The 27227-nt window shown below is 44.8% G+C and overlaps 1 protein-coding gene across 1 annotated transcript in view; it reads left to right on the forward strand.

The window, feature by feature from the left end:
* LOC137416499 (striated muscle-specific serine/threonine-protein kinase) overlaps positions 1-27227 on the forward strand; it is a 248988-nt gene that overhangs the window by 92631 nt on the left and 129130 nt on the right. Inside the window, exon 12 of the mRNA XM_078785165.1 lies at positions 26851-27035. Within this exon, the coding sequence (XP_078641291.1) occupies positions 26851-27035 (185 nt within the window). The remainder of the gene's footprint in view (positions 1-26850; positions 27036-27227) is intronic.

Genomic DNA, 27227 nt, shown 5'->3' on the forward strand with positions numbered 1-27227 from the left:
GAGGTCGCTCAGCGCTCGGGAGGGTGGCGTCTTTTCCTTCCAAGCTCGGGGCGCATCTGTTGTCACGTCCGGCGCGGGGCCGCGTATATATCCGGCGGGGAGTGACACGCCCTCGGCTCGTTAGCGCCGCCCCAGATGGCATCGGCCCATGGCTTCTCATTGGGTGCGGGGGTTACCGGCTCCGCCCTTGACGAGGGGCCGACAGGGAGCCCCTTCGTGGTAACCCCGTGGAGCGCGTGGTCAATGGTGGCTAACCGAGCCGGAAGGAGGACGCCCACTCCCCATGCCGTCACCGCGCCGCCCCCCTCTTTTGTTGTTGTTGTTGTAGTTGGCGCTTCTTCATGGGGAAGAGATGCGGAGAGGTATGGGGAGGTCCTAAACTTCCTAACAGGTGCCATATAATCACATTCTGGTGCAACGAAGAGTCATAATTAATGGAAACAAGTCCTTAACTGACATAGATTAAGAATAACTAGCAAGATGTCCTATAATTGTCTACGTGTGGTGCGGGGGACCTGGGCACGACATTTAATGGGGGGATGAAGGGGAAGATCGGCTCTAATGGGTGTTGTTTACAGACAATGGGACTAGGGAATGGGGTAAGGGGAGAGTTGGGGAGTATCGGAGAAGATAGGGGAATATTTACAAGCGGATATGGAGGTCAAATTCCATATTCGCAACATTGCACCCTTCTCTACCCTCGGGGCGTCCCGACCCGATAAATTTTTACCTACTTTAGTGTGGCACGCAATGTAGTTCCCTCTACTATTAACTCTACCCTGAGTGCGACAGTTTTACAGATATTCACAAATGAGTAAATATGTCCCCCTGCGACGTTGCACCCTTCTCCTCTCAGAAACACACCCACAGGATAACCGAATCCGGAAAGAATTCTCAAACTAAACATACAGCCGGTAGGGAGCATTATTTACAAGACTACGCTGCTATTTACACTACGATCCAGGACCTGTCTTTGGAGGAACACATGCAGATGTTATGCATAGAGAGAGCGCGCTTGCCAACATCGATACACCAACCCACGAGTGCTCTGTGGCCGACGGCCTTTAATAACGTGCAGAGCACCCTTTCCCGAGCATCAACAGCACCACCCCACCACCAATCGGTGCAGTCACCATTGTTCATTGGAATAAAAATAACTTCAACAACCCCTAACCCTGCAGGTGTCTCTTGCTCTCCTTGTGGTGCACTTGGTGGTGTTAACTATTAGTGGTTCACCTGTATGGCATAGGTGCCACGTTGATCCATAGGTCCATCCCCGGGTGGTGCTTGGCCGCAAACGAACTGCGGTCCATTGTGGGTGGCCACAAACATTGCGGTCCATATGGTGTACCGATCCAGGCAGCGAACAGCGAAAGTGCAGGCCCACAACTGCGTCGCCAGCACCTCTCTCTCCTCTCTCTCTACCCCAAAGCCAGATCCTCGGAGGTGGGAGACAAAAGAAGCAGACAAGTGAGTAAGGTGGTAAAGGCGCAAAAGTGCACGCAATGCAAGGTGATGCACACTGGGGGCACATGGGAACCAGGTGAGACAGGTACGTTCCTACCGTACGCCCCCCCCACCAGGTAACCTACATGGCCCCTCCCTTACCCCTTACTGTATCAACAAAACACAACACTACCCATAAACATCTACTTTACAAATCCACAAACATCCCTACTGTCTTCCCCGTTCCTCCCATATACCAAATTCGTCTTCTCTCCCTCCTAACCAATCAAATTTGCCATTTTCAACTCTCATCAAAATTTGCCATCTCCAACTGCACATCAAAATTTGCCATCACCAATTCATCATCAGTCCCTCCTAGGGAGGGAGAGATGGAATCACCCCAATGTCTCATCCACGTCGTGATGCGTCTCACAAATCCACAGCAATTTCATTTCCTGCACAAAACAAAGAAAACACAGGTGTGGAGTCATCATCATCACCACAGGCAAGTGGCTGCGTATGGTGCGACAGGTTCATCAATCCTAACTATCTCCTAAATGACTTTAACAACTTTACACTACCCGGGGTCTCTCTCCGGCCAAACCATTGGCCCTCTTACACTATGGGTTCTAAAAACCAATTCCCATTGGCCAAACTGTGGTGCTCTTCAATTTGGGGTCTCACTCCCCCGATTCATCTCCCGGTGCCCTCGTACAATTTCTGGGCTGTGGCGTGTACCTCTCCCAGTGGGTCTACCCACCTGCACACCTCCACCACTGTAGTTGCCTCCGAGCTTACCTGCTCCTTACCCTAACCTATCTACCTGGGGAAGGCCCTCTGGCGCTCTCCCCACTCCGTGCCCTCTCTGGCACTGGGCTGCCCGATCCACACCCGGGATCCTCAGGCACCCACTCACAACTACTGGCTCCCAGAGCCCACCTGCGGCCTCACCTGGCCGACATCCTCACAGTGGTGGAGTGCCCAACCAACTACACACACTAACAGGCTGCACGCCCAGCCATTTCCACAACACTAATGCACCCATTCACAACACCATTCTGCAACCGCACCACAAATGCCAATATCCAACCATAATTTACCTGCTCCCTCTACCTAACACTTACACTACCCGCCCCGGGTACTCGTGAAAGGGGGTCCACTCTTCCCCCATCCACACCTTCGCACCATGCACACCACTCCGTACCACTTACTCCAACTCTCTCCACACACCTGTACCTGCACACCTGTGTTCTCACACCTGGTGCCACCTGCACCCTTCTCTCCCCAAGCGCATTCGCGCTGATCCACAACACTCACTACTCATACACTGCTCCACACACCTGTCCAGTTGCACACCTGTGCAATCACACCTGTTCCATCCTCACACACACGGCATCATCTCAGCTAACTACTCCCTTCTGAAACTTGCGCTTCCCAGTCGTCCCTTTAAACTATTGCGCTCCCACGTCATTATCATCCATACTAATCTACCTGCGTCCCCACTACAGGTATCAGTCACTAACTAAACTTAACGTCACCTAATGTCAATCTTCGCTAGATCCCTACACACCATATCCTAACCCACCCGGGCTAGTTTTCACTGCCATACACCCCATAATCTAGTGCTCCTTTGCCCCCACATGGGAAGGATGGTGGATTTGCCATCCCACCACATCGGGGGTCTCTCACTACCAATTTTGCACATCAAATTTCAACAAATCAAAAATTTGGCCAATCACTGCCCATCATCTGCCAATCACTACTGCCAATCATCAAATTTTGTTTTTCTCCAATTTTGGGTCCAAAACACTAACCTCATCACCCAGTCGACTCACTAATACCTCTCGGTGCGCCAATCCCTGTCCAAAGCCCGGCTTCGTAAAGCCAAGCAATGGATGCTGGTTGTTTTGTGCCAGCGGCTGGATACATCCGGCACTCGGTGCAGGGAAGGAGGTTTACCCGGCCCGAGATCCCACGCACCTTCTCGGCACGGAGCCATCCAATGTCCCGATCTCGACCTGCCGGAATTCCTCAACAAAAAGTGGTCGCCATGACGACTCTTTCTATCGGGCCGCCCGCTCCGCCTATTGGAGCACAGACGTGGCCGTTCAAAGCGAGGCCCAGCACGCACCGAGGGCCCGATTCGGCTATAAGTCGTTCTAAACTCTACCCCGTCTAACGTCGATGCTTCACCTGCATGCTTACATCCCGCAGCCCGTTCCTTGCTCACACATCCAGCCGTGCCCATGCTCCTCGTACCCTTCCTTACACACCCAGGTACACCCATTCCACTCACAGCCTTGGTCACACACCTGACCACCGAACACTTTGGCACACATTCGTTGCTCGCACACCTCACCAATACACCGCTTCGCGCCCCCTCCGCGGTCACCTCCTCTGTGACAATCACAGGTGTGCCCTCATTCGCACACCCAACCACGTGCCTCACCACCAACTCCAGCGTGCATTCCCACTCACGCTCTACCATTCCAGGTGTGCATCCTTCCATCCCAGGTGTACATCCTCGCTCACCTGTCACAACTAACTCACGCTCCATGTCACTCTCACTACTTTCACCTCCATTCCTGACAGCGAACTCACCCTTCCTCTTGACAGCGCACTCTTTCCCCATGCACCTGTCCGTCACACACCTTTCTCGCGCACACTCCTGCGCACACTCTCCCGTCACACCCTCTGTAACACTCACCACAGGTGGACACTCTTCCTTACTTCTGACAGCGCACTCTTTCCTCATGCACCTGTCCGTCACACACCTTTCTCGCGCACACTCCTGCGCACACTCTCCCGTCACACCCTCTGTAACACTCACCACACCACGCTTCCATGTGCTCCCTCGCACACGCGCTACGACCGACTCACTCTCGCCAGCACACTCACTCCTTGGCACGCACTTTTTCCTCACACACCCCAGAGTCGGACTTTCTTGCACACCTCCATGTTCGCACACCAGACCTGTCGCACACTTCACCAATGGCCTCTCACGAACACCCGGGTCCATCTCGACCCCCAAGCTTATTAAATCCCCTGGCGCATCATACGCACGACCATATTGGTCACCACTTACACCGGGTCCTCTTCCTCTTCGCTTCTCCTCCATCACCTGCGAATCCCTCATCCGGTTAATGAGCACATCATCACGATCCAAACACAGACTTTGGACCAATTCTTTTATCTCCTCTTTTATCTCTTTCTTATCCCCTCTCCGTCGCTTCTTAATTTCGCTCATCCCTTCTTCCACTTCTTCTAATTTCTGCTTCACCTCTTTTATTCCCCGGTACGTATCCTCAAGCTCATCCTCTAAGGCTACCTTGACCGTTTCCATGTGCGTCCTCACCTGCCGGTCCTTCGTCTCCATTACCTCTATCACCTCGTCCAACCTCGTTGTCAGTCCCTCACGTACCATCTGACATTCCCTCTTCGTCGCTACCAAGTCATCTTTTAGTTCTTTCTGTGTCGCCTTTAAACCTCCTAATACCGCAGTGTTCCTTTGAACCTGCTCCACTAACTCCGTCTGTCCCACCGTCAGCTGCTCCACCTCTTGCGTCAGGTCCTCTATGCCCCCTTGTAACTTTACAGTCGCCTTTCTCACCTCCTTTTCCATGTGCTCCTCACAGTGCCTCACCTCCTCGCGCACTCCTCCGACCTCCTCACTCACTCCTCTTCTGATCTCCTCTCCCATCACTTGCATCTCCTGCCCAGATGCCACCCTCATCTGCTCCATTTCCTCCCTGTGAGCATCCAGTTTGGTTTCTACCCCCATTCTGACCCCCTCTATCTGCTGCTCCATTTGTTTAACTTCCCTTTCCGCTTGGTCCCTCATGTCCCTCAATTTGCCTTCCATACTGTTTTCTAACCCCTCTAACCCATTTTTCACTCCCTCTATCTGATTCTCCTGGGCAGCCATTCTATTTTCTACCCCCATTAACCCATTTATCACTTCTTTTATCCCGTTGTCTAACCCCTCAAAATTGTCTATCTTCCCAAATTTCTTGTCTAACTCCTCAAAATTATTGTCTAACCCCTCACTGGTACCCCTCGCTTCGTCCCTCATTACCCCCATTTGCTCACTCTGAGCCCTCGCTTCGTCCCTCATTACCCCCAATTGCTCACTCCGAGCCCTCGCTTCGTCCCTCATTACCCCCATTTGGCCCTCCAATCGCTCACCCTGAGCATCCATCCGGTTCCCCAACCGCTCACCCAATCGCTCAATTTGGCTCCCCATACTCATCTGTACAGCTGCCTGTAACTGCGCAATGAGGGCCTGCATGTCAATCGGCTGCATGTTAAAGCCCGCTGATACAGCCGGCTCGGCTACCGCACGCTCGTGCGAGGCGCCTTTTTGCGCGCCCGCTACTTCGTGCGTGACGGCGCTATTTTGCGAACCTGCCGCCCTCACTGCTTCGCTCTCCTCCTGTCCCTCATTTTGGTCCTGGATCGACCCTACCTCACTCTCCCCTACCGGACCCCAGCCGTCTTGATCCGCCATAGCGCGACTTGCAAAATTCGAGTTTCGTAAAACAAAACAAATTTCGGCCGCTCCAAATTTTGACCAAATTTTTTTTTTTCCTCTATTCGTTTTTTTTTTTCAAAATTTGGTCGGGCCTCGAATCTCACTCCCGACACCAGTTGTTACAGATACGACTTTGATGGTATGGTGGGCCGAGCGGGATGGCCGCCGTATCCGTACAAGTTACCCCGATTGCACCCGGGGTTGACTAATCGCGCTATGCTGGCTCAATAAGAAAAAGAAGACACCCGGCTGGATTACAATCACACAATACGACACCAGGGATACGGTTCTCAAAGGTTGTTATTACAATTGCGGAAGGTTTAGATTACAGGGACAAGAGGGAAACATAGGAAGGTGGGCACTTAAACACACTTATATTATCCCCGGACAGACGACAGGTAAACGCGGGACAAGGCTCACTCACACGGGGTTTGATGGCCAGGAAAGCGGGTAGCGATCGCTCCAGGTGCACCTGTGCTCAGGGCAGGATCACGTACGGTGGTGTCCAGAGATGCGTGAAGGTATCACAGCGCTTGTGGGTCGCGACTTTGGTCTCAAGCTGGGGAGGTCGCTCAGCGCTCGGGAGGGTGGCGTCTTTTCCTTCCAAGCTCGGGGCGCATCTGTTGTCACGTCCGGCGCGGGGCCGCGTATATATCCGGCGGGGAGTGACACGCCCTCGGCTCGTTAGCGCCGCCCCAGATGGCATCGGCCCATGGCTTCTCATTGGGTGCGGGGGTTACCGGCTCCGCCCTTGACGAGGGGCCGACAGGGAGCCCCTTCGTGGTAACCCCGTGGAGCGCGTGGTCAATGGTGGCTAACCGAGCCGGAAGGAGGACGCCCACTCCCCATGCCGTCACCGCGCCGCCCCCCTCTTTTGTTGTTGTTGTTGTAGTTGGCGCTTCTTCATGGGGAAGAGATGCGGAGAGGTATGGGGAGGTCCTAAACTTCCTAACAGGTGCCATATAATCACATTCTGGTGCAACGAAGAGTCATAATTAATGGAAACAAGTCCTTAACTGACATAGATTAAGAATAACTAGCAAGATGTCCTATAATTGTCTACGTGTGGTGCGGGGGACCTGGGCACGACATTTAATGGGGGGATGAAGGGGAAGATCGGCTCTAATGGGTGTTGTTTACAGACAATGGGACTAGGGAATGGGGTAAGGGGAGAGTTGGGGAGTATCGGAGAAGATAGGGGAATATTTACAAGCGGATATGGAGGTCAAATTCCATATTCGCAACAATATCTATATATATGTTTATATATATATCTATATATATATACTGTGTATATATATATACTGTATATATATGTATGTATATGTATGTGTATATATATATATATATATATATATATATATATATATATATATTATATATACTGTATATATATATATACCCTACAAAAAAAGAAACGCAAAAGTAGTAAAATCGTAAATATCTGACAAGAGTGTTGCCGATATCCATACAAAATTAATACCAAAAATGAATTGGTCATTTCTGCATGGATTGGGATTGATTTGTGTGGAAAGAATGAGGTACTGCAGAAATTTGGCGAAAAGATGGAACAATCGCAAAAACACAACCACGTGAGAGCCTGGTGCCGAAACACACCAACATGACATGCATGTGCAACATCACTTGTTGGGCTATAAAAACGTTGGGTTTTCATTTGCATGCCATCACAATCTTACAGCAAGTGAACAGCCAAAACATGCCACGACTCACGGATGAGATTATTCGGCCACACGTCCTGCCCATTATGCAACAAGCGAACGTCATTTTCCAACAAGACAACGCCCGACCTCACACGGCAAGACTGACAAAAGCCTTTTTGAGGAATCACAACATCCAGGTCCTGCCATGGCCCTCCAGGTCTCCAGATTTAAACCGAATCGAACATTTATGGGATGCACTGGATCAACGACTGCGAGCACGTCAGCAACAACCACAGAACCCCGCCAGTTGGCACAAGCACTGCAGGCAGAGTGGGTGAACATTCACCAGGCCACAATTCGGGATCTGATTGCTGCCATGGGACGACAATGCCAGTCAGTTTTGGACTCTAATGGTAGCCGTACAAGATATTGAGCACAGATGACCTTCACCTTGAAAATCTACTGTTCCATGTGTGCCATATGGAACCTGGGTCAATGAGAATGATGTGTGCCAATTTTGAACAATCGATTACCATCTGTTGATTATTTATATAATATATAAAATATACATCTAAAATTACTTTTGCGTTTCTTTTTTTGCAGGGTATATATATATATATATATATATATATATATATATATATGTCAGAATTTTGAACGAGGTACATTTGGGCCTCCCAGGGGTCAAATTTTTTTTTTTGGAATAGCTAAAAATCACCTTCATATCCTTAAAGCCCTAAGCCTGGGCTATCAAACGCAGCCAAACTGACACCGATCGGCCCAGAGGTTCCGTTTTTATTCATGGTCAAAGTTTCCCTTCCTTGTTAGCATAACGTAAGAGACCAAAATAAGATATATGAATTCCTTCCTCTTCTTCCCGAAGATGCTGTTTCGGCTAGTTTTGCGTACTTAACGCACCAGGAGCGTCCCGATCTTTTGAAATGGCATTGAATTCAAGCTAATGTGATGGTCTGATGGTATATTTCACTTCGATATGCACTTACCTGGCTTACAGGGAGCATGACCGGTGCGTAACGTAAGAGACCGTTATGGTTTCTAAATTCACACTCAAGCTTGTTGTGTCTCAGAGAAACAAAGGAGGTCAATGATTTTTACAGAGTTAATACATACGTATAAGTGCTGTTTGTTGTGCCCTAAAGAAGAACTATGGAACACCCTGATATGTGTAAAACAGGGCTTATATAAATATCTCTTACGTTACGGTTCATCTGCTTCATCCTATATGAGGAGGAGCTGTGACTCAGGAACTGACATGAGTAACACAAAAACACATTCAGTAGAGTAGTTATATAGATCTACTTTTATTCCAGCTGTGAAAAGTATCTGAAGAAGGCTTTTATAATGAATGCATGGCTTTGAAGGGTAACGAAATACTAAAAAAATGCCCTTTTTCACCATTGTTTGAGGTTCAGAGGCTTATAGCATGTAGATAATTGATAAAAAGTATATAAAACTATACATTTTCTGAAAGCCGTGATTGTTTTCTACAAGATGACACCTAAATGTACTAATTCGGAACATTTGGGACAAAGTTATATAGGTTTAAAGCAATCAATGTGTGTTTTTTGGGATTTGTTCCTCGTTCAAAATTCTGACACATATATATATATATATATATATATATATATATATATATATATATATATATACAGACTTAGCATTTAATATGGAATTTTTTTTTTGTGGGGGTGAACTTACTTTTCAAGATGTCTTAGAACCAAAAGTTCATTGGAATTATGTTGAAATTATTCTAGATTTTTTGTTAATGTGACCTTTAAAAGAAACAAAAACCACATTTGACATTTCGAAACAAATAAATTGATCCTTGAAAGTGATGTAAACTGATATCAAACTCAATTCATGGACAGTACTGTGTTAAACTTCTGTACGTTTTCCAGAAGTATCTCTTTATTTTGCACATTAGTCATTTTTTTTTCCACAAAAACAAAAGTTAAATTACGACTGGGATTACCGACAGTAAAATTACAGTTCAGTACTTCCTGTAACCCCCACGAGCATTCAGGAGAGCACGTACACGTTGAGGCATGCTGTTCACGAGATTTGCCAAGGTTTGGACAGGAATCGCTTGCCATGCAGTGACAATAGCCTGCTGCAATTCACGCACAGAGGTCGGCTGATGGTCCAAGTGGTCGATTTGACGCGTTAATTCTGCCCACAAGTTCTCTATCGGATTCATATCCGGGGACATGGCAGGCCACTCCATATGCTCTACACCACGATCAGCAAGAAAGTGTTGGATCATGCGAGCATGATGAGGCCGTGCATTGTCATCTTGGAAGACAAAGTTTCCTCGAAAGGCTGCACAAGCAAATGGAAGCAATGTTTCTTCCAGAATGGCCCTGTACTTGAACTGGTTCAGGTTTCCATTCAGAACAACCAGGTCAGTTTTTCCCCCTGCATGAAAAGCAGCCCAAACGGTCACCCCACCACCTCCAGCTTGGACTCTTGGCACTATACAATATTTGTTGTAGGCCTCATGCACTTGTCTGCGCACTCGGACGTGGCCATCTTGACGATAGACCAGAAATCTAGACTCGTCACTGAAGATCACATGATTCCAGTGTCCTGGCTGCCATTGACGGTGCTCTCTGGCCCACTGCAATCGGCGCTGGCAGTGTTGTCTGGTCAGGCGTGGCTTTCTCAGGGGACGCCTGGCACGATATCCTGCTTGAACCAGTCGTTGGTTGACTTGCCTTCTGGATACAGGCACATTTGTCAGTTGCTGCCACTCAGCCCTAAGCCGATTAGCTGACTTGGTACGGCCATTGCGGACTAACCGGTGCAGCTGGCGATCATCCCTCCTTGTGATTCGGCGGGGACGTCCTGGCCTCGGTATTGGAGTAGGTCACCCCTCTGAGCATTTCGTTTCAGGATCTTTGACACCTAACCTTGAGTGATGCCATACTGCCGAGCAATAGTACGCTCTTTCATGCTGTAATTTCGTAAAGCCACCACTCCATGACAAACAGCATTGTCGAGTTGACGGACCATCTCCAGAGGAAGTGGCAATAACTTTGGAGACGTGCAGCAGTTTTTTTCCACTAATACAGAACGCAACAACCCTTGTATACCCGACTGTGAAGCCAATCGTCAAATGCACCTGTCCGTACATTTTGCCATGCCACCTGTGATATAATCATGTTGTTGACTTCTTGCTGCGACAGACAATCAGTGACATGGTTCTTTTCACCAATAAATCACCAAAGTGTAAGAAACTCACCAGATTGATATACTGAGTTACGAAAGTAAACCCAAGTCAAGAAAAAAAAAAATTCCATATTAAATGCCGTCTGTACATATATATATGTTACTACTGTGTTCAAAAAGTATCCGACTTTTATTTTTCGTGCGTAAAAAAAAAGAAGCTAGGGAGGCGTTGATTGGTGCACGTATGTAGGCGATCCTAATGCACACGCGTTAATTTTTTCACACCTGCAGAAGCTGTCATTCGACGGCAGACCGCCGATGAGTGAGGACATGTAAGTGAGCGCCGTCGGATTTTCGTTTTTGACAAAATGACGGAAAACTTGAACAACGCTACTGCATCAAATTTTGTGTAAAGCTTGGCGATTCCCAAGTGGAAACGATCCGCAAGATTCAACACCGTTCATTCCATTATGAAGGAGGATTTGGGCTTCAGGAGAATCTCAGCGAAGTTCGTACCAAAGCTGCTAACGATTGAGCTGAAGCAACTCCGTTTGGAGATCGCACAGGACATGCTGGAGACTGTGAACAGCGATCCCAGCTTCCTCAACACAGTGATCACTGGCGATGAGTCCTGGGTTTATGGGTACGACCCAGAAACCAAGTTGCAGTTTTGATGCAAGTTTGATGAAACACAAAATTTGATGCAGTAGCGTTGTTCAAGTTTTTCCGTCATTTTGTCAAAAACGAAAATCCGACGGCGCTCACTTACATTTCCTCACTCATCGACGGTCTGCCGTCGAATGACAGCTTCTGCAGGTGTGAAAAAATTCACGCGTGTGCATTAGGATCGCCTACATACGTGCACCAATCAACGCCTCCCTAGCTTCTTTTTTTTTTACGCACGAAAAATAAAGGTCGGATACTTTTTGAACACACTACGTATATGTATATATTTAGATATATATAATTTTTTGTGGCCCTCCTCATTTCAGTGCTTTTCATACCAGCAACTTCGCAACTTGTAATCACAGAACACTCCCGTCAGGTATTCAATCATCTGCCGACTAACATGCATCAAAATAATACAAGGACAAACTACAATTTGATAATCGTCCAGAAACAATTTCCGCTGTGATTGTCTTTTCTTAAGCATGAAGAAAGGAAGAAGAAAAAGCAATAAGAAACTCGAATGTGCAGTTAAAAACAAACGATACACACACACACACACACACACACACACACACACACACACACACACACACACACACACACACACACTAATTATATCACTGTGAAACACTTTATTGGTATACCTGGTGTTGGCCTAATGGTTAGGGAATGTGCATCGAAAGGTGGGGGACAGGAGGGGGGGGACATGTCCCCCCCCCTCACTTTTTATACAGTGATACTGGAAGGTGTTTGGTAACATGGTGCCAGAGATGCGTCGCATGTTTCCTCAAGTGGAACGTCTTCTCAGGTTGCTTCTTGTTTGTCCTGCAAGCTCTTGTGAAGCTCAATTCGACAATTTGTCTGTGTTTCATGCTTCAGATAGGCAATGTCCCCCCCCCCCCCGCCCCCCCCCCCAACATTTTCAAAGCATTCGACGCCCATGGGTTAGGATGGATATTTAGTCTTAACTTTCATCATCTGAAACTGGCTCAGTAGCCACATTACCGCAGTTGCCTTCTTGCAAGGTCCGCAAGCTCTGGTGTATTCAAGGCCATGTTTGTTGCACCTACATTTCAGTATGCTGCATCCTGTAGTGCAGTTGCAGTGGATCATTTTGAGCAGAACGTCTAGCGCAGGGCTATTGTGCATCATGAGTGGAATAAGTTTGTCCCCTTGCACGTTGTCCCACAGCAATAACCCATGGCAGAAAGACTGTCTATCAAAAACCTTCATCGGAAGTGATGATGCATTTGGACAGCGAGCCTAAGTTGTAATGGTGCTATCACAGTCCTTGGACACACACTGCTTGAACAATTGTGTGCCCAATACTCGCTTCTTTCTGATGGGTGTCCTTTCCAACAAGAAGATGTTGAAGCAGACACCGCAAGCTCGGGGGAACATAGTCTATGGCACACTCCAGTTTAAGGTCTGTAGCTTTCTGATGCTTGTCTTTTAAACGTGGAACCAAGGTTTTTAGATCACTTTTGATGAGTTTGGCGGCGGTTTCTATGAGGCCTCTTCTAGGTTTCCTCATCGTCATCATGCATCCTGTTGAAGTAATTACTTAGGATTCTTGTAGTTTTCTCTCAAAAAGTCACAATAGCCCCTCACCTTCAGCCACAAATATATCCTGGCGAGGGCGAAAATGTACATCACATGAATGATGGCGCAAACAGTCTGCAGCGTGCAACTCTCCACTGAAGTATTCAATACGTCCCTGGACAGTAGTGGTCCAGTCATCGCTTCATGTTTTACAGTGTGACATTATCTTGTCCACAAAGTTATATGTTCTAACACAGCTATAGGCATCGTAATCAACACTAATTTTGCTCGTCGAAACTTTGTTCCCACAGAATAAGCAGTCTGTTGCGCTATGGTACAGTCCATTCAAGAGGCCTCGTGCACTTTTCTTGACGGATGTGGTTTGATTTAACTTAGCTTTCTTATGTTTCTCAATGTTACTTTTGTTTACGTAATTCATATGGCAAGACCTGTGCACTCCAGTTTCAGCTGCTACAATGATGTCATCTCCTCTCTCAACACCCGCCTTGTTTATGCCATCAGCTCCTTTCCTACCAATGTCGACTCTGTCTTCACTTCGTAACTCCTCCTGGCACAAGGGGCAGTTGGGTGCTTGCTCCTCACTCATTTTCACGACCTGAAACAAAAAAAGAGGAAGTTTTAGCATCAATGACATCGTGACGTCACATGGGATAGTTTTGTTAGCATCAGCAATAATATAACTTTACTGAAATAATGATACATAGAGATAATTTTTGCACTTAACCCTTTGAGTCATGAATTATTTTTATGATGAAATTATGATTATTTTATTTGCATTATTTTATTTATTTAGGATGTATGCCTTTGAGTCTCACTGAAAGTCATATTACCCCCCCCCCCCCCCCCAAAAAAAAAATAAACCTCAAAGGGTTAAAGTGCTTGGAAAGTGTTCAATTCATCAGATATTAGTACATATCAGACATGTTCTAACATTGGCTGCCATTAATTTTTTTTTAAGTTGCACATTCGGATGAAACGGTGGTGGTTTAGGTATTCTGTTAGCCAATTTCAGCTGTTAGTTAGTTAATTGATGAATTATTTCATTATCTTATGATTACTATTTATTTATTTTAATTATTAAGCATTTATTTATTTTCTTTCTCATCTGGGCAATATCTCGGGCACCTTTTGAGCTAGAAAGCTAATATTTGGGCACTTTGCAAGTGTGAAACTAACACAGATGGAGTTATTTTACTCGTGATACAATTTTCAAAAACATCACTCGTAATACTCTCTCACCGACACTAGAAGCGGCGCTGCGCGATACACGCTGCAGGTTTACGAAGATTAATTTGTACTTCGTAACTCCAGGTGAGGGAAACAAATGAAGTTGCTACAACCTTTGCTGTATTGCCCCTTAGTCCCCATGGCAGGTTTACTTCTTTGAGATTGCAAAATAATGACAAGTAACGACTGAATAAATCGATGAAGATATATCGATGCATTTGACACAGGTGGCCAACTGGGCCACCTAGGGCCAATTTATGGTGGCCACACGGAGTCTTTGGTGGCCATTGGCACCCGGGCCAGCAGTGTTATATTTTTAATTCATTTTCTGAAATTTGTAGAATTTGTTTTTTACTTGAAGTTGTGGGTTACGATGGGTAAATAAAGGTAGAAAATGTCTGATTTAATGCAATTTCATTCCAGGCTATAAGGCAACAAAAGGTGAAAATTTTGAAAGGGGGTGTAGACTTTCTATAGGCACTATATATATATATATATATATATACTGTATATATATACTGTATATATTTATGTATTTTTCACTTTGCCATGTTTCAAACTCTCCTGTTGCCCATTGCTGGCCTTGAAACTGGGATCTGAGCTCTGTGGGTAGTTGCTTGGCTTTGGTTGAATACCGACTGTCAGATTTATTTTCGAGATGGAATCAAGGTTCATGAACGAACATGCCAGAAAGACTAGTAAGACAACATGACAACAAGACAAAATGAAGAAGTAGATGTGAAACTTACAGGTGAACATAATCAAAAAAGATGCACATAGGTAAAATGAAGATTGAGCCTGAGACATCTGTGGGGGTGTGGTGGGTGAAAAGCCAACATGTTATTACATCATAGATTGTGCCATCTTTACCTCCGTCACCAAAGGTGCATGGAGGTTGTGTTTTCACCCCTGTCTGTCTGTTTGCGAACAGGATATCTCAAAAGGTTATGGACGGATTCGGACGAAATTTGGCGGACAGGTTAGGTATGTCACACAGAAGGATTTATTCAGTTTTGCTGAAGATCCGACTCCACATCCGGATACGATAATTTCTTACCTTTTCAAGTGATTCTTCACCATTGAGTGATCGGGTCAAAAACGATATAAAGCACGATATCTCAAAAATTTGTATACGACATATGACAAAACTTGGTGGATGAGTTGGTTCGGCGACAACAACAAGCCGATTCGATTTTGGTTCAGGTCCGGATGCAGATCTGGCCGATCAATGGGATACAAAACATAAACTGTTCATCCTGGCGGATGTGTGCTGTCTACCGAGTGTCGTTCTAGTTTGGAGATGTTACATCATCTGTCCCATTTGAGTTTACCCTTATTGTTCCCTGATGGTCCTGTGCTTTGATCTCTCCTCACTGCCCCACTGTTATGATGTTGGTTAGGTGTTATTATTTAATTTATATTTATAACATGGTATCATTTTAGATAGCCATACTAAGTATAAAGGAAATGACATTCTGTCTACACAGGTATGAAATCCCTTTATGCACAACCATCCTTTCTGTACGATTGTCCCATGAGAGGTAGAATTTGTCAGTAGATGGTTGACCCCTTCCAAGTAGTTAAGTGTGCAACGTTTCACACCATATTCCCTTGTTGTTTACGACGCATCTTAATCCTGCAAGTGGGAAATCTCAAAGCTAACAACAGACATGTAGATGAGTTATTCTTGTGCTCCTTGACCTCAACATGGGCCATTGTTGCACAAGATGACCAGGAGCTACCAGTCGACCACGATACAGTGTGAAATGGAGGTCACACTAAGGATATGTTCTCACCCACATGCACCTTGTCATTTGCACGAACTGCTTTTGGGCATTTAGCTCAGCCCCGTAATCCCCATACATGACAATGTGAACTATATTGCCAAAAGTAATGGGACAGCACTGTCAAACCTGAAATGAACCTGAACTATCCAAACCTGGACATGCTTATTTTGCCACCCTGCAAAGTAACATGTACTTTATTGAAATGCAAAGTGTATAGTCGGTGTTGAAACTCGGTTGTAATCAAGATGCGGTGAGTAAAGAGCTGACTGACCTTCAACATGGAATGGTTATTGAGTGCCAGAGGATCGTGACATTTCCATGGCACTGAACCATCTGAAGTCAACTATGGGTAACGTCCTTTAGAAAAGGAAGACGACGGGTCATGCCAGTGTTAAGAATAGAACAGGCGTAAGACAAAATTATTGACATATTGCACTAGAAGAACCTTACAAGGTGTATTACCACTATGCAATGGCTGATGTATAGCAATATTTCTCACATCTATCTTCTAACTATCTATCTGTCTATATATAAAATGCAAGTTGCCTGACTATGTCTGAACACGGGGTAAACGTCGTAACTACAGCACGTATAATGCTAAATGATGCCTCATTTTAAGAGGTCTTGGGCTCATACAGTGCATGCAGAGTTTTACATATATTCTTATTCATGCAATTTAAAGTTATATTAGTTTTTGTTGTGCACGTGGTGTATATATGCTCAGAAGTCGCTGGTTTGCACCTCCAGTAGAAGTTAAAAAAAAAACACAAACTGTTGAGCCAATTCTGTTAACGTACAATTACCTTTCCATTGATTTACTTTACAGATAAACTTTATCTGTGTTAACAGTTGGTGACTATTGTGCTGTTCTTTTATTACTTTTCTGAAACACAGTTGAGGCTCGTGTAAGAGCTAACATATTGTTGCGGACCGCGGATAAGGTGTTGATTTGCCGAGCGGATGGCGGCCGCGGCCCGAACTATTAACAATGACTAAGACCCGATTCCTTAAACGTGGGCCAAATCGTGCCACAGATATTCAATGGGGAAAAGACAAAGGCGACACGGATGTGAAGAAGAGGAAGACAGAAGTAGGAAATACGAATATAATTTATTTGCTATTTACAACCAAAAGAAACCAAGGAGAAGGAAGGATAATAAAATAATTTACAGAAGAAATCAAGGAGACACAGTGAAAATTATAGCTTACCTATTCAGTCTTACTTAGAAACCCAAGGACAAGACAAACAAAGACGGACTCACACGAATAGGGAATTTGCAGGCAGGAATGATCGGAAGGAGGAATAGCTTGGCGGGGGAGGAAGGTTCAGCGGGGATCGGTCGGGCTGGAAGCGGACAGCCGCCGTCGATACTCGAGCTGGGATCGCCAAACCGCCGCGGTTCCAAACTGCACGGCGAAGCTCCTCCGGTGCACCGTGCGCTCTCCAAAGCTGCTCCTCCTCCATTGAACTGATCAACTCCACTCAACTCTCTCCCGGTGGACTGCCAACTCTCTGACGCACCTGGACTCATCTGCCGTATCTCTCACTCTTTTCGGAACCTTGGTGCAACTCTTTCTTGGCACTTCTGTCAGAGGCTTCCGCGCGCGCTTTTTATAACGCCGCGGGCGATCAAGCCGCCGGCCTCCAGAACACGCCCATCGGTGAGCTCGCCTCGGCCCTGATTGGTCGGCGCGGGCTCTCTGGCTCCACCCTTGATGACGATGGGTGGGCACGCCCTGGATTCGGTGGCTCCTTCCCCTTCTTCTCCGAGCCCACCTCGTGGCTAATGGAGTCGCGGTGAAAACCGCCCAGCAGCTGCGGCGAATGCAGTTGGCAGGAAGGGCTTTGGGAATGGGAATGAAGGGGGATCTATCTATTTGAATTCGGTGCAATGGAGTGTCAATTAATGGAAGACACAGCCTTAACCTACATAGAATAAGGAACTAAACTACCAACAAGGAGGAAATCTATGATTGGCTAACGTGATTGTTTATGACCTAATTACGGGACGCACTTTGACCTTTATACACAACTGGAGGAAGGAGGGCGATATTTTACAATGTACTACACAATAAAAAAACACAATTCTCATATCCACAACAATATTAAACACAAAAACATAAACTGACATGTAAAACATATGATGGAGGGAGCGGGAGACAAGAGGGGGAAAGAGAGGGAAGCATACAAGCACAACAACAGTAGAGAACAGGGACATCGGTAGATCTGTGGAAGGGAGAGGGCTGGGGGAGTGGGGGGCTGGGAGGAAGGAGGGTGGAGGGGTACACAGTATAAAACAAATGGACACTACTCGGAATTTCAGGAAAGAAGTCGGGGATTGAAAGAGGTGCATTTGGATTTGTATTAACGGGGGTTAAATATATCAAGGTTATGGATGGGGGAAGATAAGAGATGGTGGTGAATAGCTGTTTTGAAGACCTGGATGGAGGAGAGCGATTGGAGAGAGTGTGGGAGTTTGTTGCAGATAGCGGGGGAGGAACATGTCGGAATCGTGCACTTTGTGACACCTTTTTGAAATTTGGCACGATGTTTGGGCCGGGCACGGGATTTTCAAAAACCAATGGCTACAAGTTGGCGCACCCCCCTGGTGGCCGGTAGCTGCAAACTTAAAAATGGCCACCAATAGGTACAAAACGGACAATATCTCAGCTTCTACTGATTGTATATCTAAGTGTAATACCACTTTTTCCATATTTTCGAGTACAGATAATCCATTTTTAAAGAGTATTTTAGGATTTGAGATCAATTTAAAGGTTACAGAGGAAATATCAAGAATAAACTAAACCGCCTCTCACCTCTCACCTCCATATATATATACACTACATGACCAAAAGTATGTGGACACCCCTTCTAATTAGTGGATTCGGCTGTTTCAGCCACATATAATCAAGCACACAGCCATGCAATCTCCATAGACAAACATTGGCAGTAGAATGGGCCAATGGGCCATACTGAAGAGCTCAGTGACTTTCAACGTGGCACAGTCATAGGATGCCACCTTTCCAACAAGTCAGTTCATCAAATTTCTGCCCTGCTAGAGCTGACCCGGTCAACTATAAGTGCTGCTATTGTGAAATGGAAACTTCTAGGAGCAACAACAGCTCAGCCGCAAAGTGGTAGGCCACACAAGCTCAAAGAACGGGATCAACAAGTGCTGAAGCGCGTAGCACGTAAAAATTGTCTGTCGGTTGCAACACTCACTCCCAAGTTCCAAACTGCCTCTGGAAGCAACGTCAACACAACAAGTTCGTTGGGAGCTTCATGAAATGGGTTTCCATGGCCGAGCAGCCGCACACAAGCCTAAGATCACCATGCACAATGCCAAACGTCGGCTGGAGTGGTGTATAGCTCGCCACCATTGGACTCTGGAGCAGTGGAAATGCGTTCCCTGGAGTGTTGAATTACACTTCACTATCTGGCAGTCTGACGGACGAATCTGGGTTTGGCGGATGCCAGGAGAACGCTACCTGCCCGAATGCATAGTACCAACTGTAAAGTTTGGTAGAGGAGGAATAATGTTCTGGGGCTGTTTTTCATGGTTCGGGCTAGGCCCCTTAGTTCCAGTGAAGGGAAATCTTAACTCTACAGCATACAATGACATTCTAGACGATTGTGTGCTTCCAACTTTGTGGCAACAGTTTGGGAAAGGCCCTTTCCTGTTTCAGCATGACTAATGCCTCCATGCACAAAACGAGATCCATATATAAATGGTTTGTCGAGATCGGTGTGAAAGAACTTGACTGGCCTGCACAGAGCCCTGACCTCAACCCCACTGAACACCTTTGGGATGAATTGGAATGCCGACTGCGAACCAGGCCGAATCGCCCAACATCAGTGCCCGACCCCACCAATGCTCTTGTAGCTGAATAGAAGCAAATCCCCGCAGCAATGTTTCAATATCTCGTGGAAAGCCTTCCCAGAAGAGTGGAGGCTGTTATAGCAGCAAAGAGGGGACCAACTCCATATTAATGCCCATGATTTTGGAATGAGATGTTCGATGTTTGGGTGTCCACATACTTTTGGTCATGTGGTATATACAGTCACGTGAAAAAGTAAGTACACCCCATGTAAAGTTTTGACTTTTTCAACATATTTCAACATACAGCTACTTGATCTTCATTTCAACAATATTGAAAGATAAAGGTGATATAATATAACAAATATCATGAAACATTTACATTTTGTAGTCCATTGTAGAATTTAAATAAACATAAATGCAAATTTCGCATGTGGAAAAAGTAAGTACACCCCTACATTTATCACTACTTCAAATACATAAAATTTGAATCAGGTGCACCAGCTCAGGTGCAAATGATTAGAACATCGTTGGAGAGGATCTTGGAGGAACCTGTCTTATTTAAACCTCAGACATTTAGTTTGGTTTGCTCTTTGTTGTTGAAGTGTGCGGCGTCACCATGCCTAGATCAAAAGAGCTCTCTGAGGCCTTCAGAAAGAAGGTTATAGATACCTACGAGTCTGGGAAGGGATTTGAAAAGATCTCCAATCAATTTGAAATCAAACATTCGACTGTCCGGAAGATCATCTACCAGTGGAGGAGATTCCAAACAACTGCCAACTTGGTTTGGCCAGGCCGCCTCAGCAAGTGCAGCCCGAGAGCAGACCGCAAGATGCTGAAAGAAGTCTCTAAGAACCCCCAGAATGTCATCACGTGACCTACAGGTAGCTCCTGCCACTGTTGATGGCAAAGTGCACGAGTCTACCATTAGAAAGAGGCTGCACAAATTTGATCGACATGGGAGGTGTGCCAGGAGGAAACCTTTGCTGTCCAGAAAGAACATCAGGGCAAGACTAAAGTTTGCCAATGAACACCAAGGCAAAGACCAGCTCTTCTGGAATAATGTGCTCTGGACAGATGAGTCAAAGGTAGAGGTATTTGGCCACAGTACCAGAAGACATGTTTGGCGAAAACCAAAGACAGCATTTGACCACAAGAACCTGATACCAACTGTAAAGCATGGTGGTGGAAATATTATGGTTTGGGGCAGCTTTGCTGCATCAGGGCCTGGGCAGCTCTCCATCATAGAATCCACTATGAATTCTTCATTGTACCAGAGTGTGCTTGAGGATAATGTGAGGCCATCTGTCGGAAAGTTGCAGCTCAACCGAAGGTGGACCTTGCAACATGACAATGACCCTAAACATACCAGTAAATCCACCAAGGAATGGCTGAAAAGAAAGAAATGGAGGGTTCTGGAATGGCCAAGTCAATGCCCGGATCTAAATCCCATCGAGACGTTGTGGGGGGATTTGAAACGAGCTGTGCATGCAAGAAACCCCTCCAACATCGCACAGCTGAAAGAATTCTGCATGGAGGAGTGGGCAAAAATTTCTCCCAGTCGATGTCAGAGACTGGTAGACAGTTATAAGAAACGCCGACTTGAGGTTGTTTCTGCCAAAGGGGGCAATACCCCCATTAGAGCCAAGGGTGTACTTACTTTTTCCACATGCAAAATTTGCATTTATGTTTATTTAAATTATACAATGGACTACAAAATGTAAATGTTTCATGATATTTGTTATATTATATCACCTTTATCTATCAATATTGTTGAAATGAAGATCAAATAGCTGTATGTTTAAATATGTTGAAAAAGTCAAAACTTTACATGGGGTGTATGTACTACTGTACTTACTTTTTCACGTGACTGTAATGCAAGTTTTCTGACCGTGTCTGATCGGGGTAAAAGTCGTAACCACAGCACGTACAATGCTGAATGATACCTCATTTAAGAGGTCTTGGGTCCAGACAGTGCACACAGAGGCTTACAAATATCGATATTCATTCAATTTCGAGTTCTATTTATTTTTGTTGTGCACGTGGTGTTTTTTTGTTGTGCACGCTTTTTGTTGTGCACATTTTTGTTGTGCACGCTCAGAGTCGTTGGTTTGCACACCTATCGGAAGGGAAAATAAATCATAACCACAAGCAATTCAGTCAATTCTGTCAATGTATGATTGTCAATGACAGTCAATTCTGTCAATGAAAGTAAATCGATGGAATTACCTCTCCATAGATTCACTTCACTGAGAAACCTTTAGTTGTCTTAACAGTTTGTAACTATTGTGCTGTCAAAGCAAAATAATCGCAAAAATATAAATAAAAAAACGATTTGGAATACAATTTCACACTAATTCCCTTACAAACCGAACCTAGGATTCCATACTCGTGCCTCTACCTTCTTTCCGTGCACGTGAGGTGTGCAAAAGAACACTCTGACAATTCCTTGTGTGAGTAGAAGCACGAAGTTTAACGGGTGGTGTATAATATCCGTGTGGCTGGTTTGCACACCAACAATAAGTAAATAAATAATATAACAATAAATTATTCCTTCAATTCCGTGCAACGAATCATTTCCTTTTTGTCCATTTATTCACTGAGAAAACTTCATTCTATTGGGAACGAACGAATTATCTGACAAACGGAAACTCAGACTCCTTACTAATGCTTCCACTTTCTTTTCATGTGCATGTTAGCAGTGTATGTGTGTGTGTGTGTGTGTGTGTGTGTGTTTCTATCTGTATGTGTCTGTCTGTCTGTCTGTCTCTCTATTTGTGTGTCTGTCTATCTATCTGTGTGTATGTCTATCTATCTTATCTATCTCTGTGTGTCTGTCTGTGTCTACCTATCTATCTGTGTCTGTCTCTATCTGTCAGTAAATGTCTGTCTATCTATCTATCTCTCTATATGTGTGTCTATCTATCTATCGATCAATCTATATGTCTATGTGTGTCTGTTTATCTAAATATCTGTATACTCATATTTGTCTGTTGTAAGAATGTGCTTGTGTTATATCTATGTTATGCAATTTTTAATAATATTATGTGTAATATTATGTGATTATTGTAATGCAAAAACTTGTGTAATATCTCAATCCCGGTGAGGGATTGAGGACTTGAAGGAGAAAGGGGTTGAAGACTTGAAGACACATTTTACATTATGCGGTATTTCCACTGGTTCCTGCCTATCAAGGGACATTCCTGTCAAACTCCTTAAATATTCCACTCTATTGGAAACAATGGAAGCTAATTCCTTTTCAACAGCTCTGTGGAACCGGGTTATCTGCTACTCTATATACAATGGAGGGAAAGTACAGTATGTTGTATGTATGACGTATGTATGTTGTACATTTCATCTACCCCTCCAAGAGGATTTGACCTAAGAAGCTGAAACGTCCAGGGATTGATGAGGGGACAATGAAGTTGTGTGTGTGCAAGTTTCATTTGATTCCATCAAGTTTTTAAAAATAAATAGAAAACATTCCACCCATCTTGGCATTTTCTTGCTTTGGTGGGGGAAGGAGGGTGAGAGGGGGGTGAAATTGAAATTACTTGATCTATACAAGCATGATGTATTGTATATGTACAAAAGAAGTATGCATGCTTTTGCTTCATATGCGTAACCGATTAATTTTTTATTTTCTGGAGCGATCGAGGCAGCGGTCTGTTGCGTATGCACTACCCAAATAAAGGGATATGTCAGCAGAATAATAATCATAAGGTAATAACATGACCCCTGGCGGCACCCGTATAGCCCAGGAGCATTAGGTTAGGACCTAGAAGAAATTAGTAGAAAGCTGATTTTTTGCACAGAGCTTCAGAATACCATGTGGATGCCCACAATATAAAGTCCCACGAGTCCCACCTTGTGGCATTTTCAAAATTCAAGATGGCCGCCGGTTGGATGGAAAATACATAAATATGGATAACTTCTGCCTAGAACCTCATAAAAGTGTACTTTTCGTGGCTAAATATATGTTTTAGCACACGAGGATTTTAATAGAATATATTTCAGTGACCTCAGATAATGATATGTAGATATAATCCAAGATGGCTGACAAAATTGCCGCTGCTGTAATGCAAAAAAACATCAAAATCATGATAAGTTTAATTTGCTATTATTTTATTTAATGCAAAATGTTTCACATTGTGACCACAAGGCCTGCAAGAGGTAAACAACACATGGGGATTTGACATTTAATTACAATACGACACAAAAGCAGACCAACTCTTTGATCCCAGTCATCCCAACCTGATTCTAGTGTTTTGGACAGTACCGTGTTAACTGAATGTCACTTTTCTTATTCCTGACTTAAACACTGTTATCACCCTCTAAATCAATGTCCCGAGAGTTTTTGCAATTATGGCCATTACAAACAGTACACAAGAGGGTACACTCCAGACCAGACTTGTAGCAAGTGCATCGTTTTCCACACCCCACCTTGAATTTTGAAAATGCCACAAGGTGGGATTCGTGGGACTTTGTACTGTGGGTATCCACATGACATTCTGGAGCTCTGTGCAAAAAAATCAGCTTTCTACTAATTTCTTCTAGGCTTCCCCTTCATTTTTGGCTAATGCTCCTGGGCTAGTAGGGAGTGGGTGCTTCCAGTAGTGTTAATGAAATGGTTGTACCTGCTGCCAAAATTAGATCATCACCCTTAATCATAAGTCTGAATGTTGTGTGCTGTAACTGACATATCAATCCATGACAATAAACAAAACACTTGATGGGACTGAAAGAACATATCGTCGTGGGGTTCACAAGAAAGAATTGTGAAATTACTGTCACTATCTGTAAAATAGACCTGCGTCGATACAGGAATTTGAATGATTGGTCACACTGATGAGGGGGTTCCGCACTGCCGATGACTTGACTTGCTCCGGGAGCACATCATGTGAAGCCCCCAGCACATTGGCCGAGTGTAAATAAGTATGACTTGTGCTATGTTGAAGGTTTAAGTGATTTATGCCACTGTAGAATTCCTGTTACCTCTCACAATACATTGCATATGTCCGATTCAATCATTGCCTGTTTGCAGCAGGAGCTGTGTGTGCCTTCCATAGACAGTTATTTGCAGACGTTGCCATTCTAGGAACACCCACGAGGCTCTCTTGATGGACACGTTAATCTGTGCGTCATCTGCATTGAGTGCAGCTTCAGTCCTGCACTATCAGTATATATGAGATATAATGAAAATAATCGTAGGGGCAATACTCCTGGCGCTCACCTGGTAGAATATACAGTATACTGCACCGACCAAGGGTATTTTCAACCAATTTCAATGGTTGCTAGAGGACAGGGCAGCATGTAGAATGATACTAACATAATCATAAGACTTTAAACAAACAAAGAAAAATACCTATTTTGGGGGTCTTCCCTTCCCCACCCCCCTCCCTACCCAAACCCCATATACCTCCTTAGACCCCAATTTTTCTAATGCCAATTCAATGGTTGCTATTCAATTCAATGGTTGCCCCTCCTTACCCCAACCCCATATACTTCCTAAGACCCCAATTTTTCTAATGCATTGAACAAACATTGGTACATCATGTGTGATTAAGGTTGTGGTGAAGTTTCTTCGAAATCGTGTGTGTAGTTTCTGAGAAGAAAGCAAATACCTATTTTGGGGGGTCAAACCTGGACCCACTTTGACCCCGGTAAACCCCTTTAGACCCCGATTTTGTTTTAATGTTGTGAACAAACTTTAGTCACAACACAACAAATATCATTTGTGCCAAATTTGGTCGCAATCCCATCATCGGTTTCGGAGAAGAAGTTTCAAGTGTTTACAGACTGACGGACGGACGGACTCCACCATTCAATTCAGTGATTCTCCACCATTGAGGGATTGGACCAAAAACGATGTGGCATGATATTTCAACAAGTTGTGGACAGATTATGACAAAACTTGGTGGATGAGTTGGATCGGTGACAAGAACAAGCTGATTAGATTTTGGTTAATGTCTGGATCCTGATCCGGCCTATCAGTGGGATCCAAAACATAACCTGTTCAACCTGGTGGAAGTATGCGTTCTAGGTTGTATGTTTTCATATGACACTATTGCACTTCCTGCATAATTATGCCTCCGCCGACGAAGTCGCCAGAGGCATTATGTTTTCAGGTTGTCTGTCCGGCCGTCCGTACGGGCTAAACCTCGTTTTTCTCAGCAACCATATGTCCGATTGAAACGAAACTTTCAGGGTAGGAGTGACACACATGCAGAATGTTTTTACGATAATTGTAATCGCATGGCGATTAAAAGATGATCACAAAAACATCATTGGTCACATGGTGTGGCAGCCATATTAGATTGAAGGAAAATATGAAATTATTATATCTCTGAAACCGCTCACCCCTATCGATGCGAAATTTTACAAATATCATCTAACACCATTGTTGCATATAATTTGAAAATGATGATGTCGTATGTCACGTGGTTTGGCCGCCATCTTGGATAGAAAAACGAACTTTATCCAATCAACACGAAACTTCACAAACGTGATCCCTTCCCCATACATATGCAGAGTGTACATTTTTAGTGCATATGTCATGTGGTATGGCAGCTATATTGGCTTGAAAGCCAGTATTTAAAAAAAAATCCCTTCTCTGAAACTGCTTCACCGATCGATGTGAAACCTGTCATGGCTGGTGAAAATGTGATACTTGAAAACAGCTCAAGGGATTTAAATTCAAGCTTGTTTATTTTTAGGACAGTGAACGAGGGCATCTACCCATTGTGGAACTATGCGGAGGCATATTGGCAACACAGTCGCATTGTTCTAGTTTTCTTATGCTTTCTTTGTTTACCTTGCTTACTGATTGAATATTGTGACTGATACCGATCTCAGTGATTCCAACCCCTCTCCCTGCGTTCTTTCCCTCTCCTCACCTCTTTTCTTTTTGCTAAATGTTTGCCCCCTTCCTCCCCTTCTCCTCTATATGTGCACGACAGAGACAACCACCCTGTTGTGTTGCACAATGATGGATATAACCTGCACATGGATGATGGAGATGGTGAGGGAGATCGTGTGACACTCGAGGTGGCACGTGTGACACGGAACCACACTGGGGTGTACACATGCAGAGTGCAGAACTGCCATGGCCAGAGCAGCTGTGAAGTTGGCTTGTCCCTTGCTGGTAGTTATTATTATAATTCATATTATTGTAATATTATTATTCTACACAATGTAACAACGTAAATAATCAAGTCACATTGAGATAAAGAGAAACAAAGGTTTTGTAACTTCCATGATCATATATAGTGGCAGATATGTGAGGAAATTGAGAAGAATTGTGGCTTTTGTAGTAAAAGCACCAAAATTGGTATAG

Source organism: Myxine glutinosa, chromosome 10 (assembly GCF_964187855.1).
Source record: "Myxine glutinosa chromosome 10, kmMyxGlut1.1, whole genome shotgun sequence".
NCBI lineage: Eukaryota > Metazoa > Chordata > Myxini > Myxiniformes > Myxinidae > Myxine > Myxine glutinosa.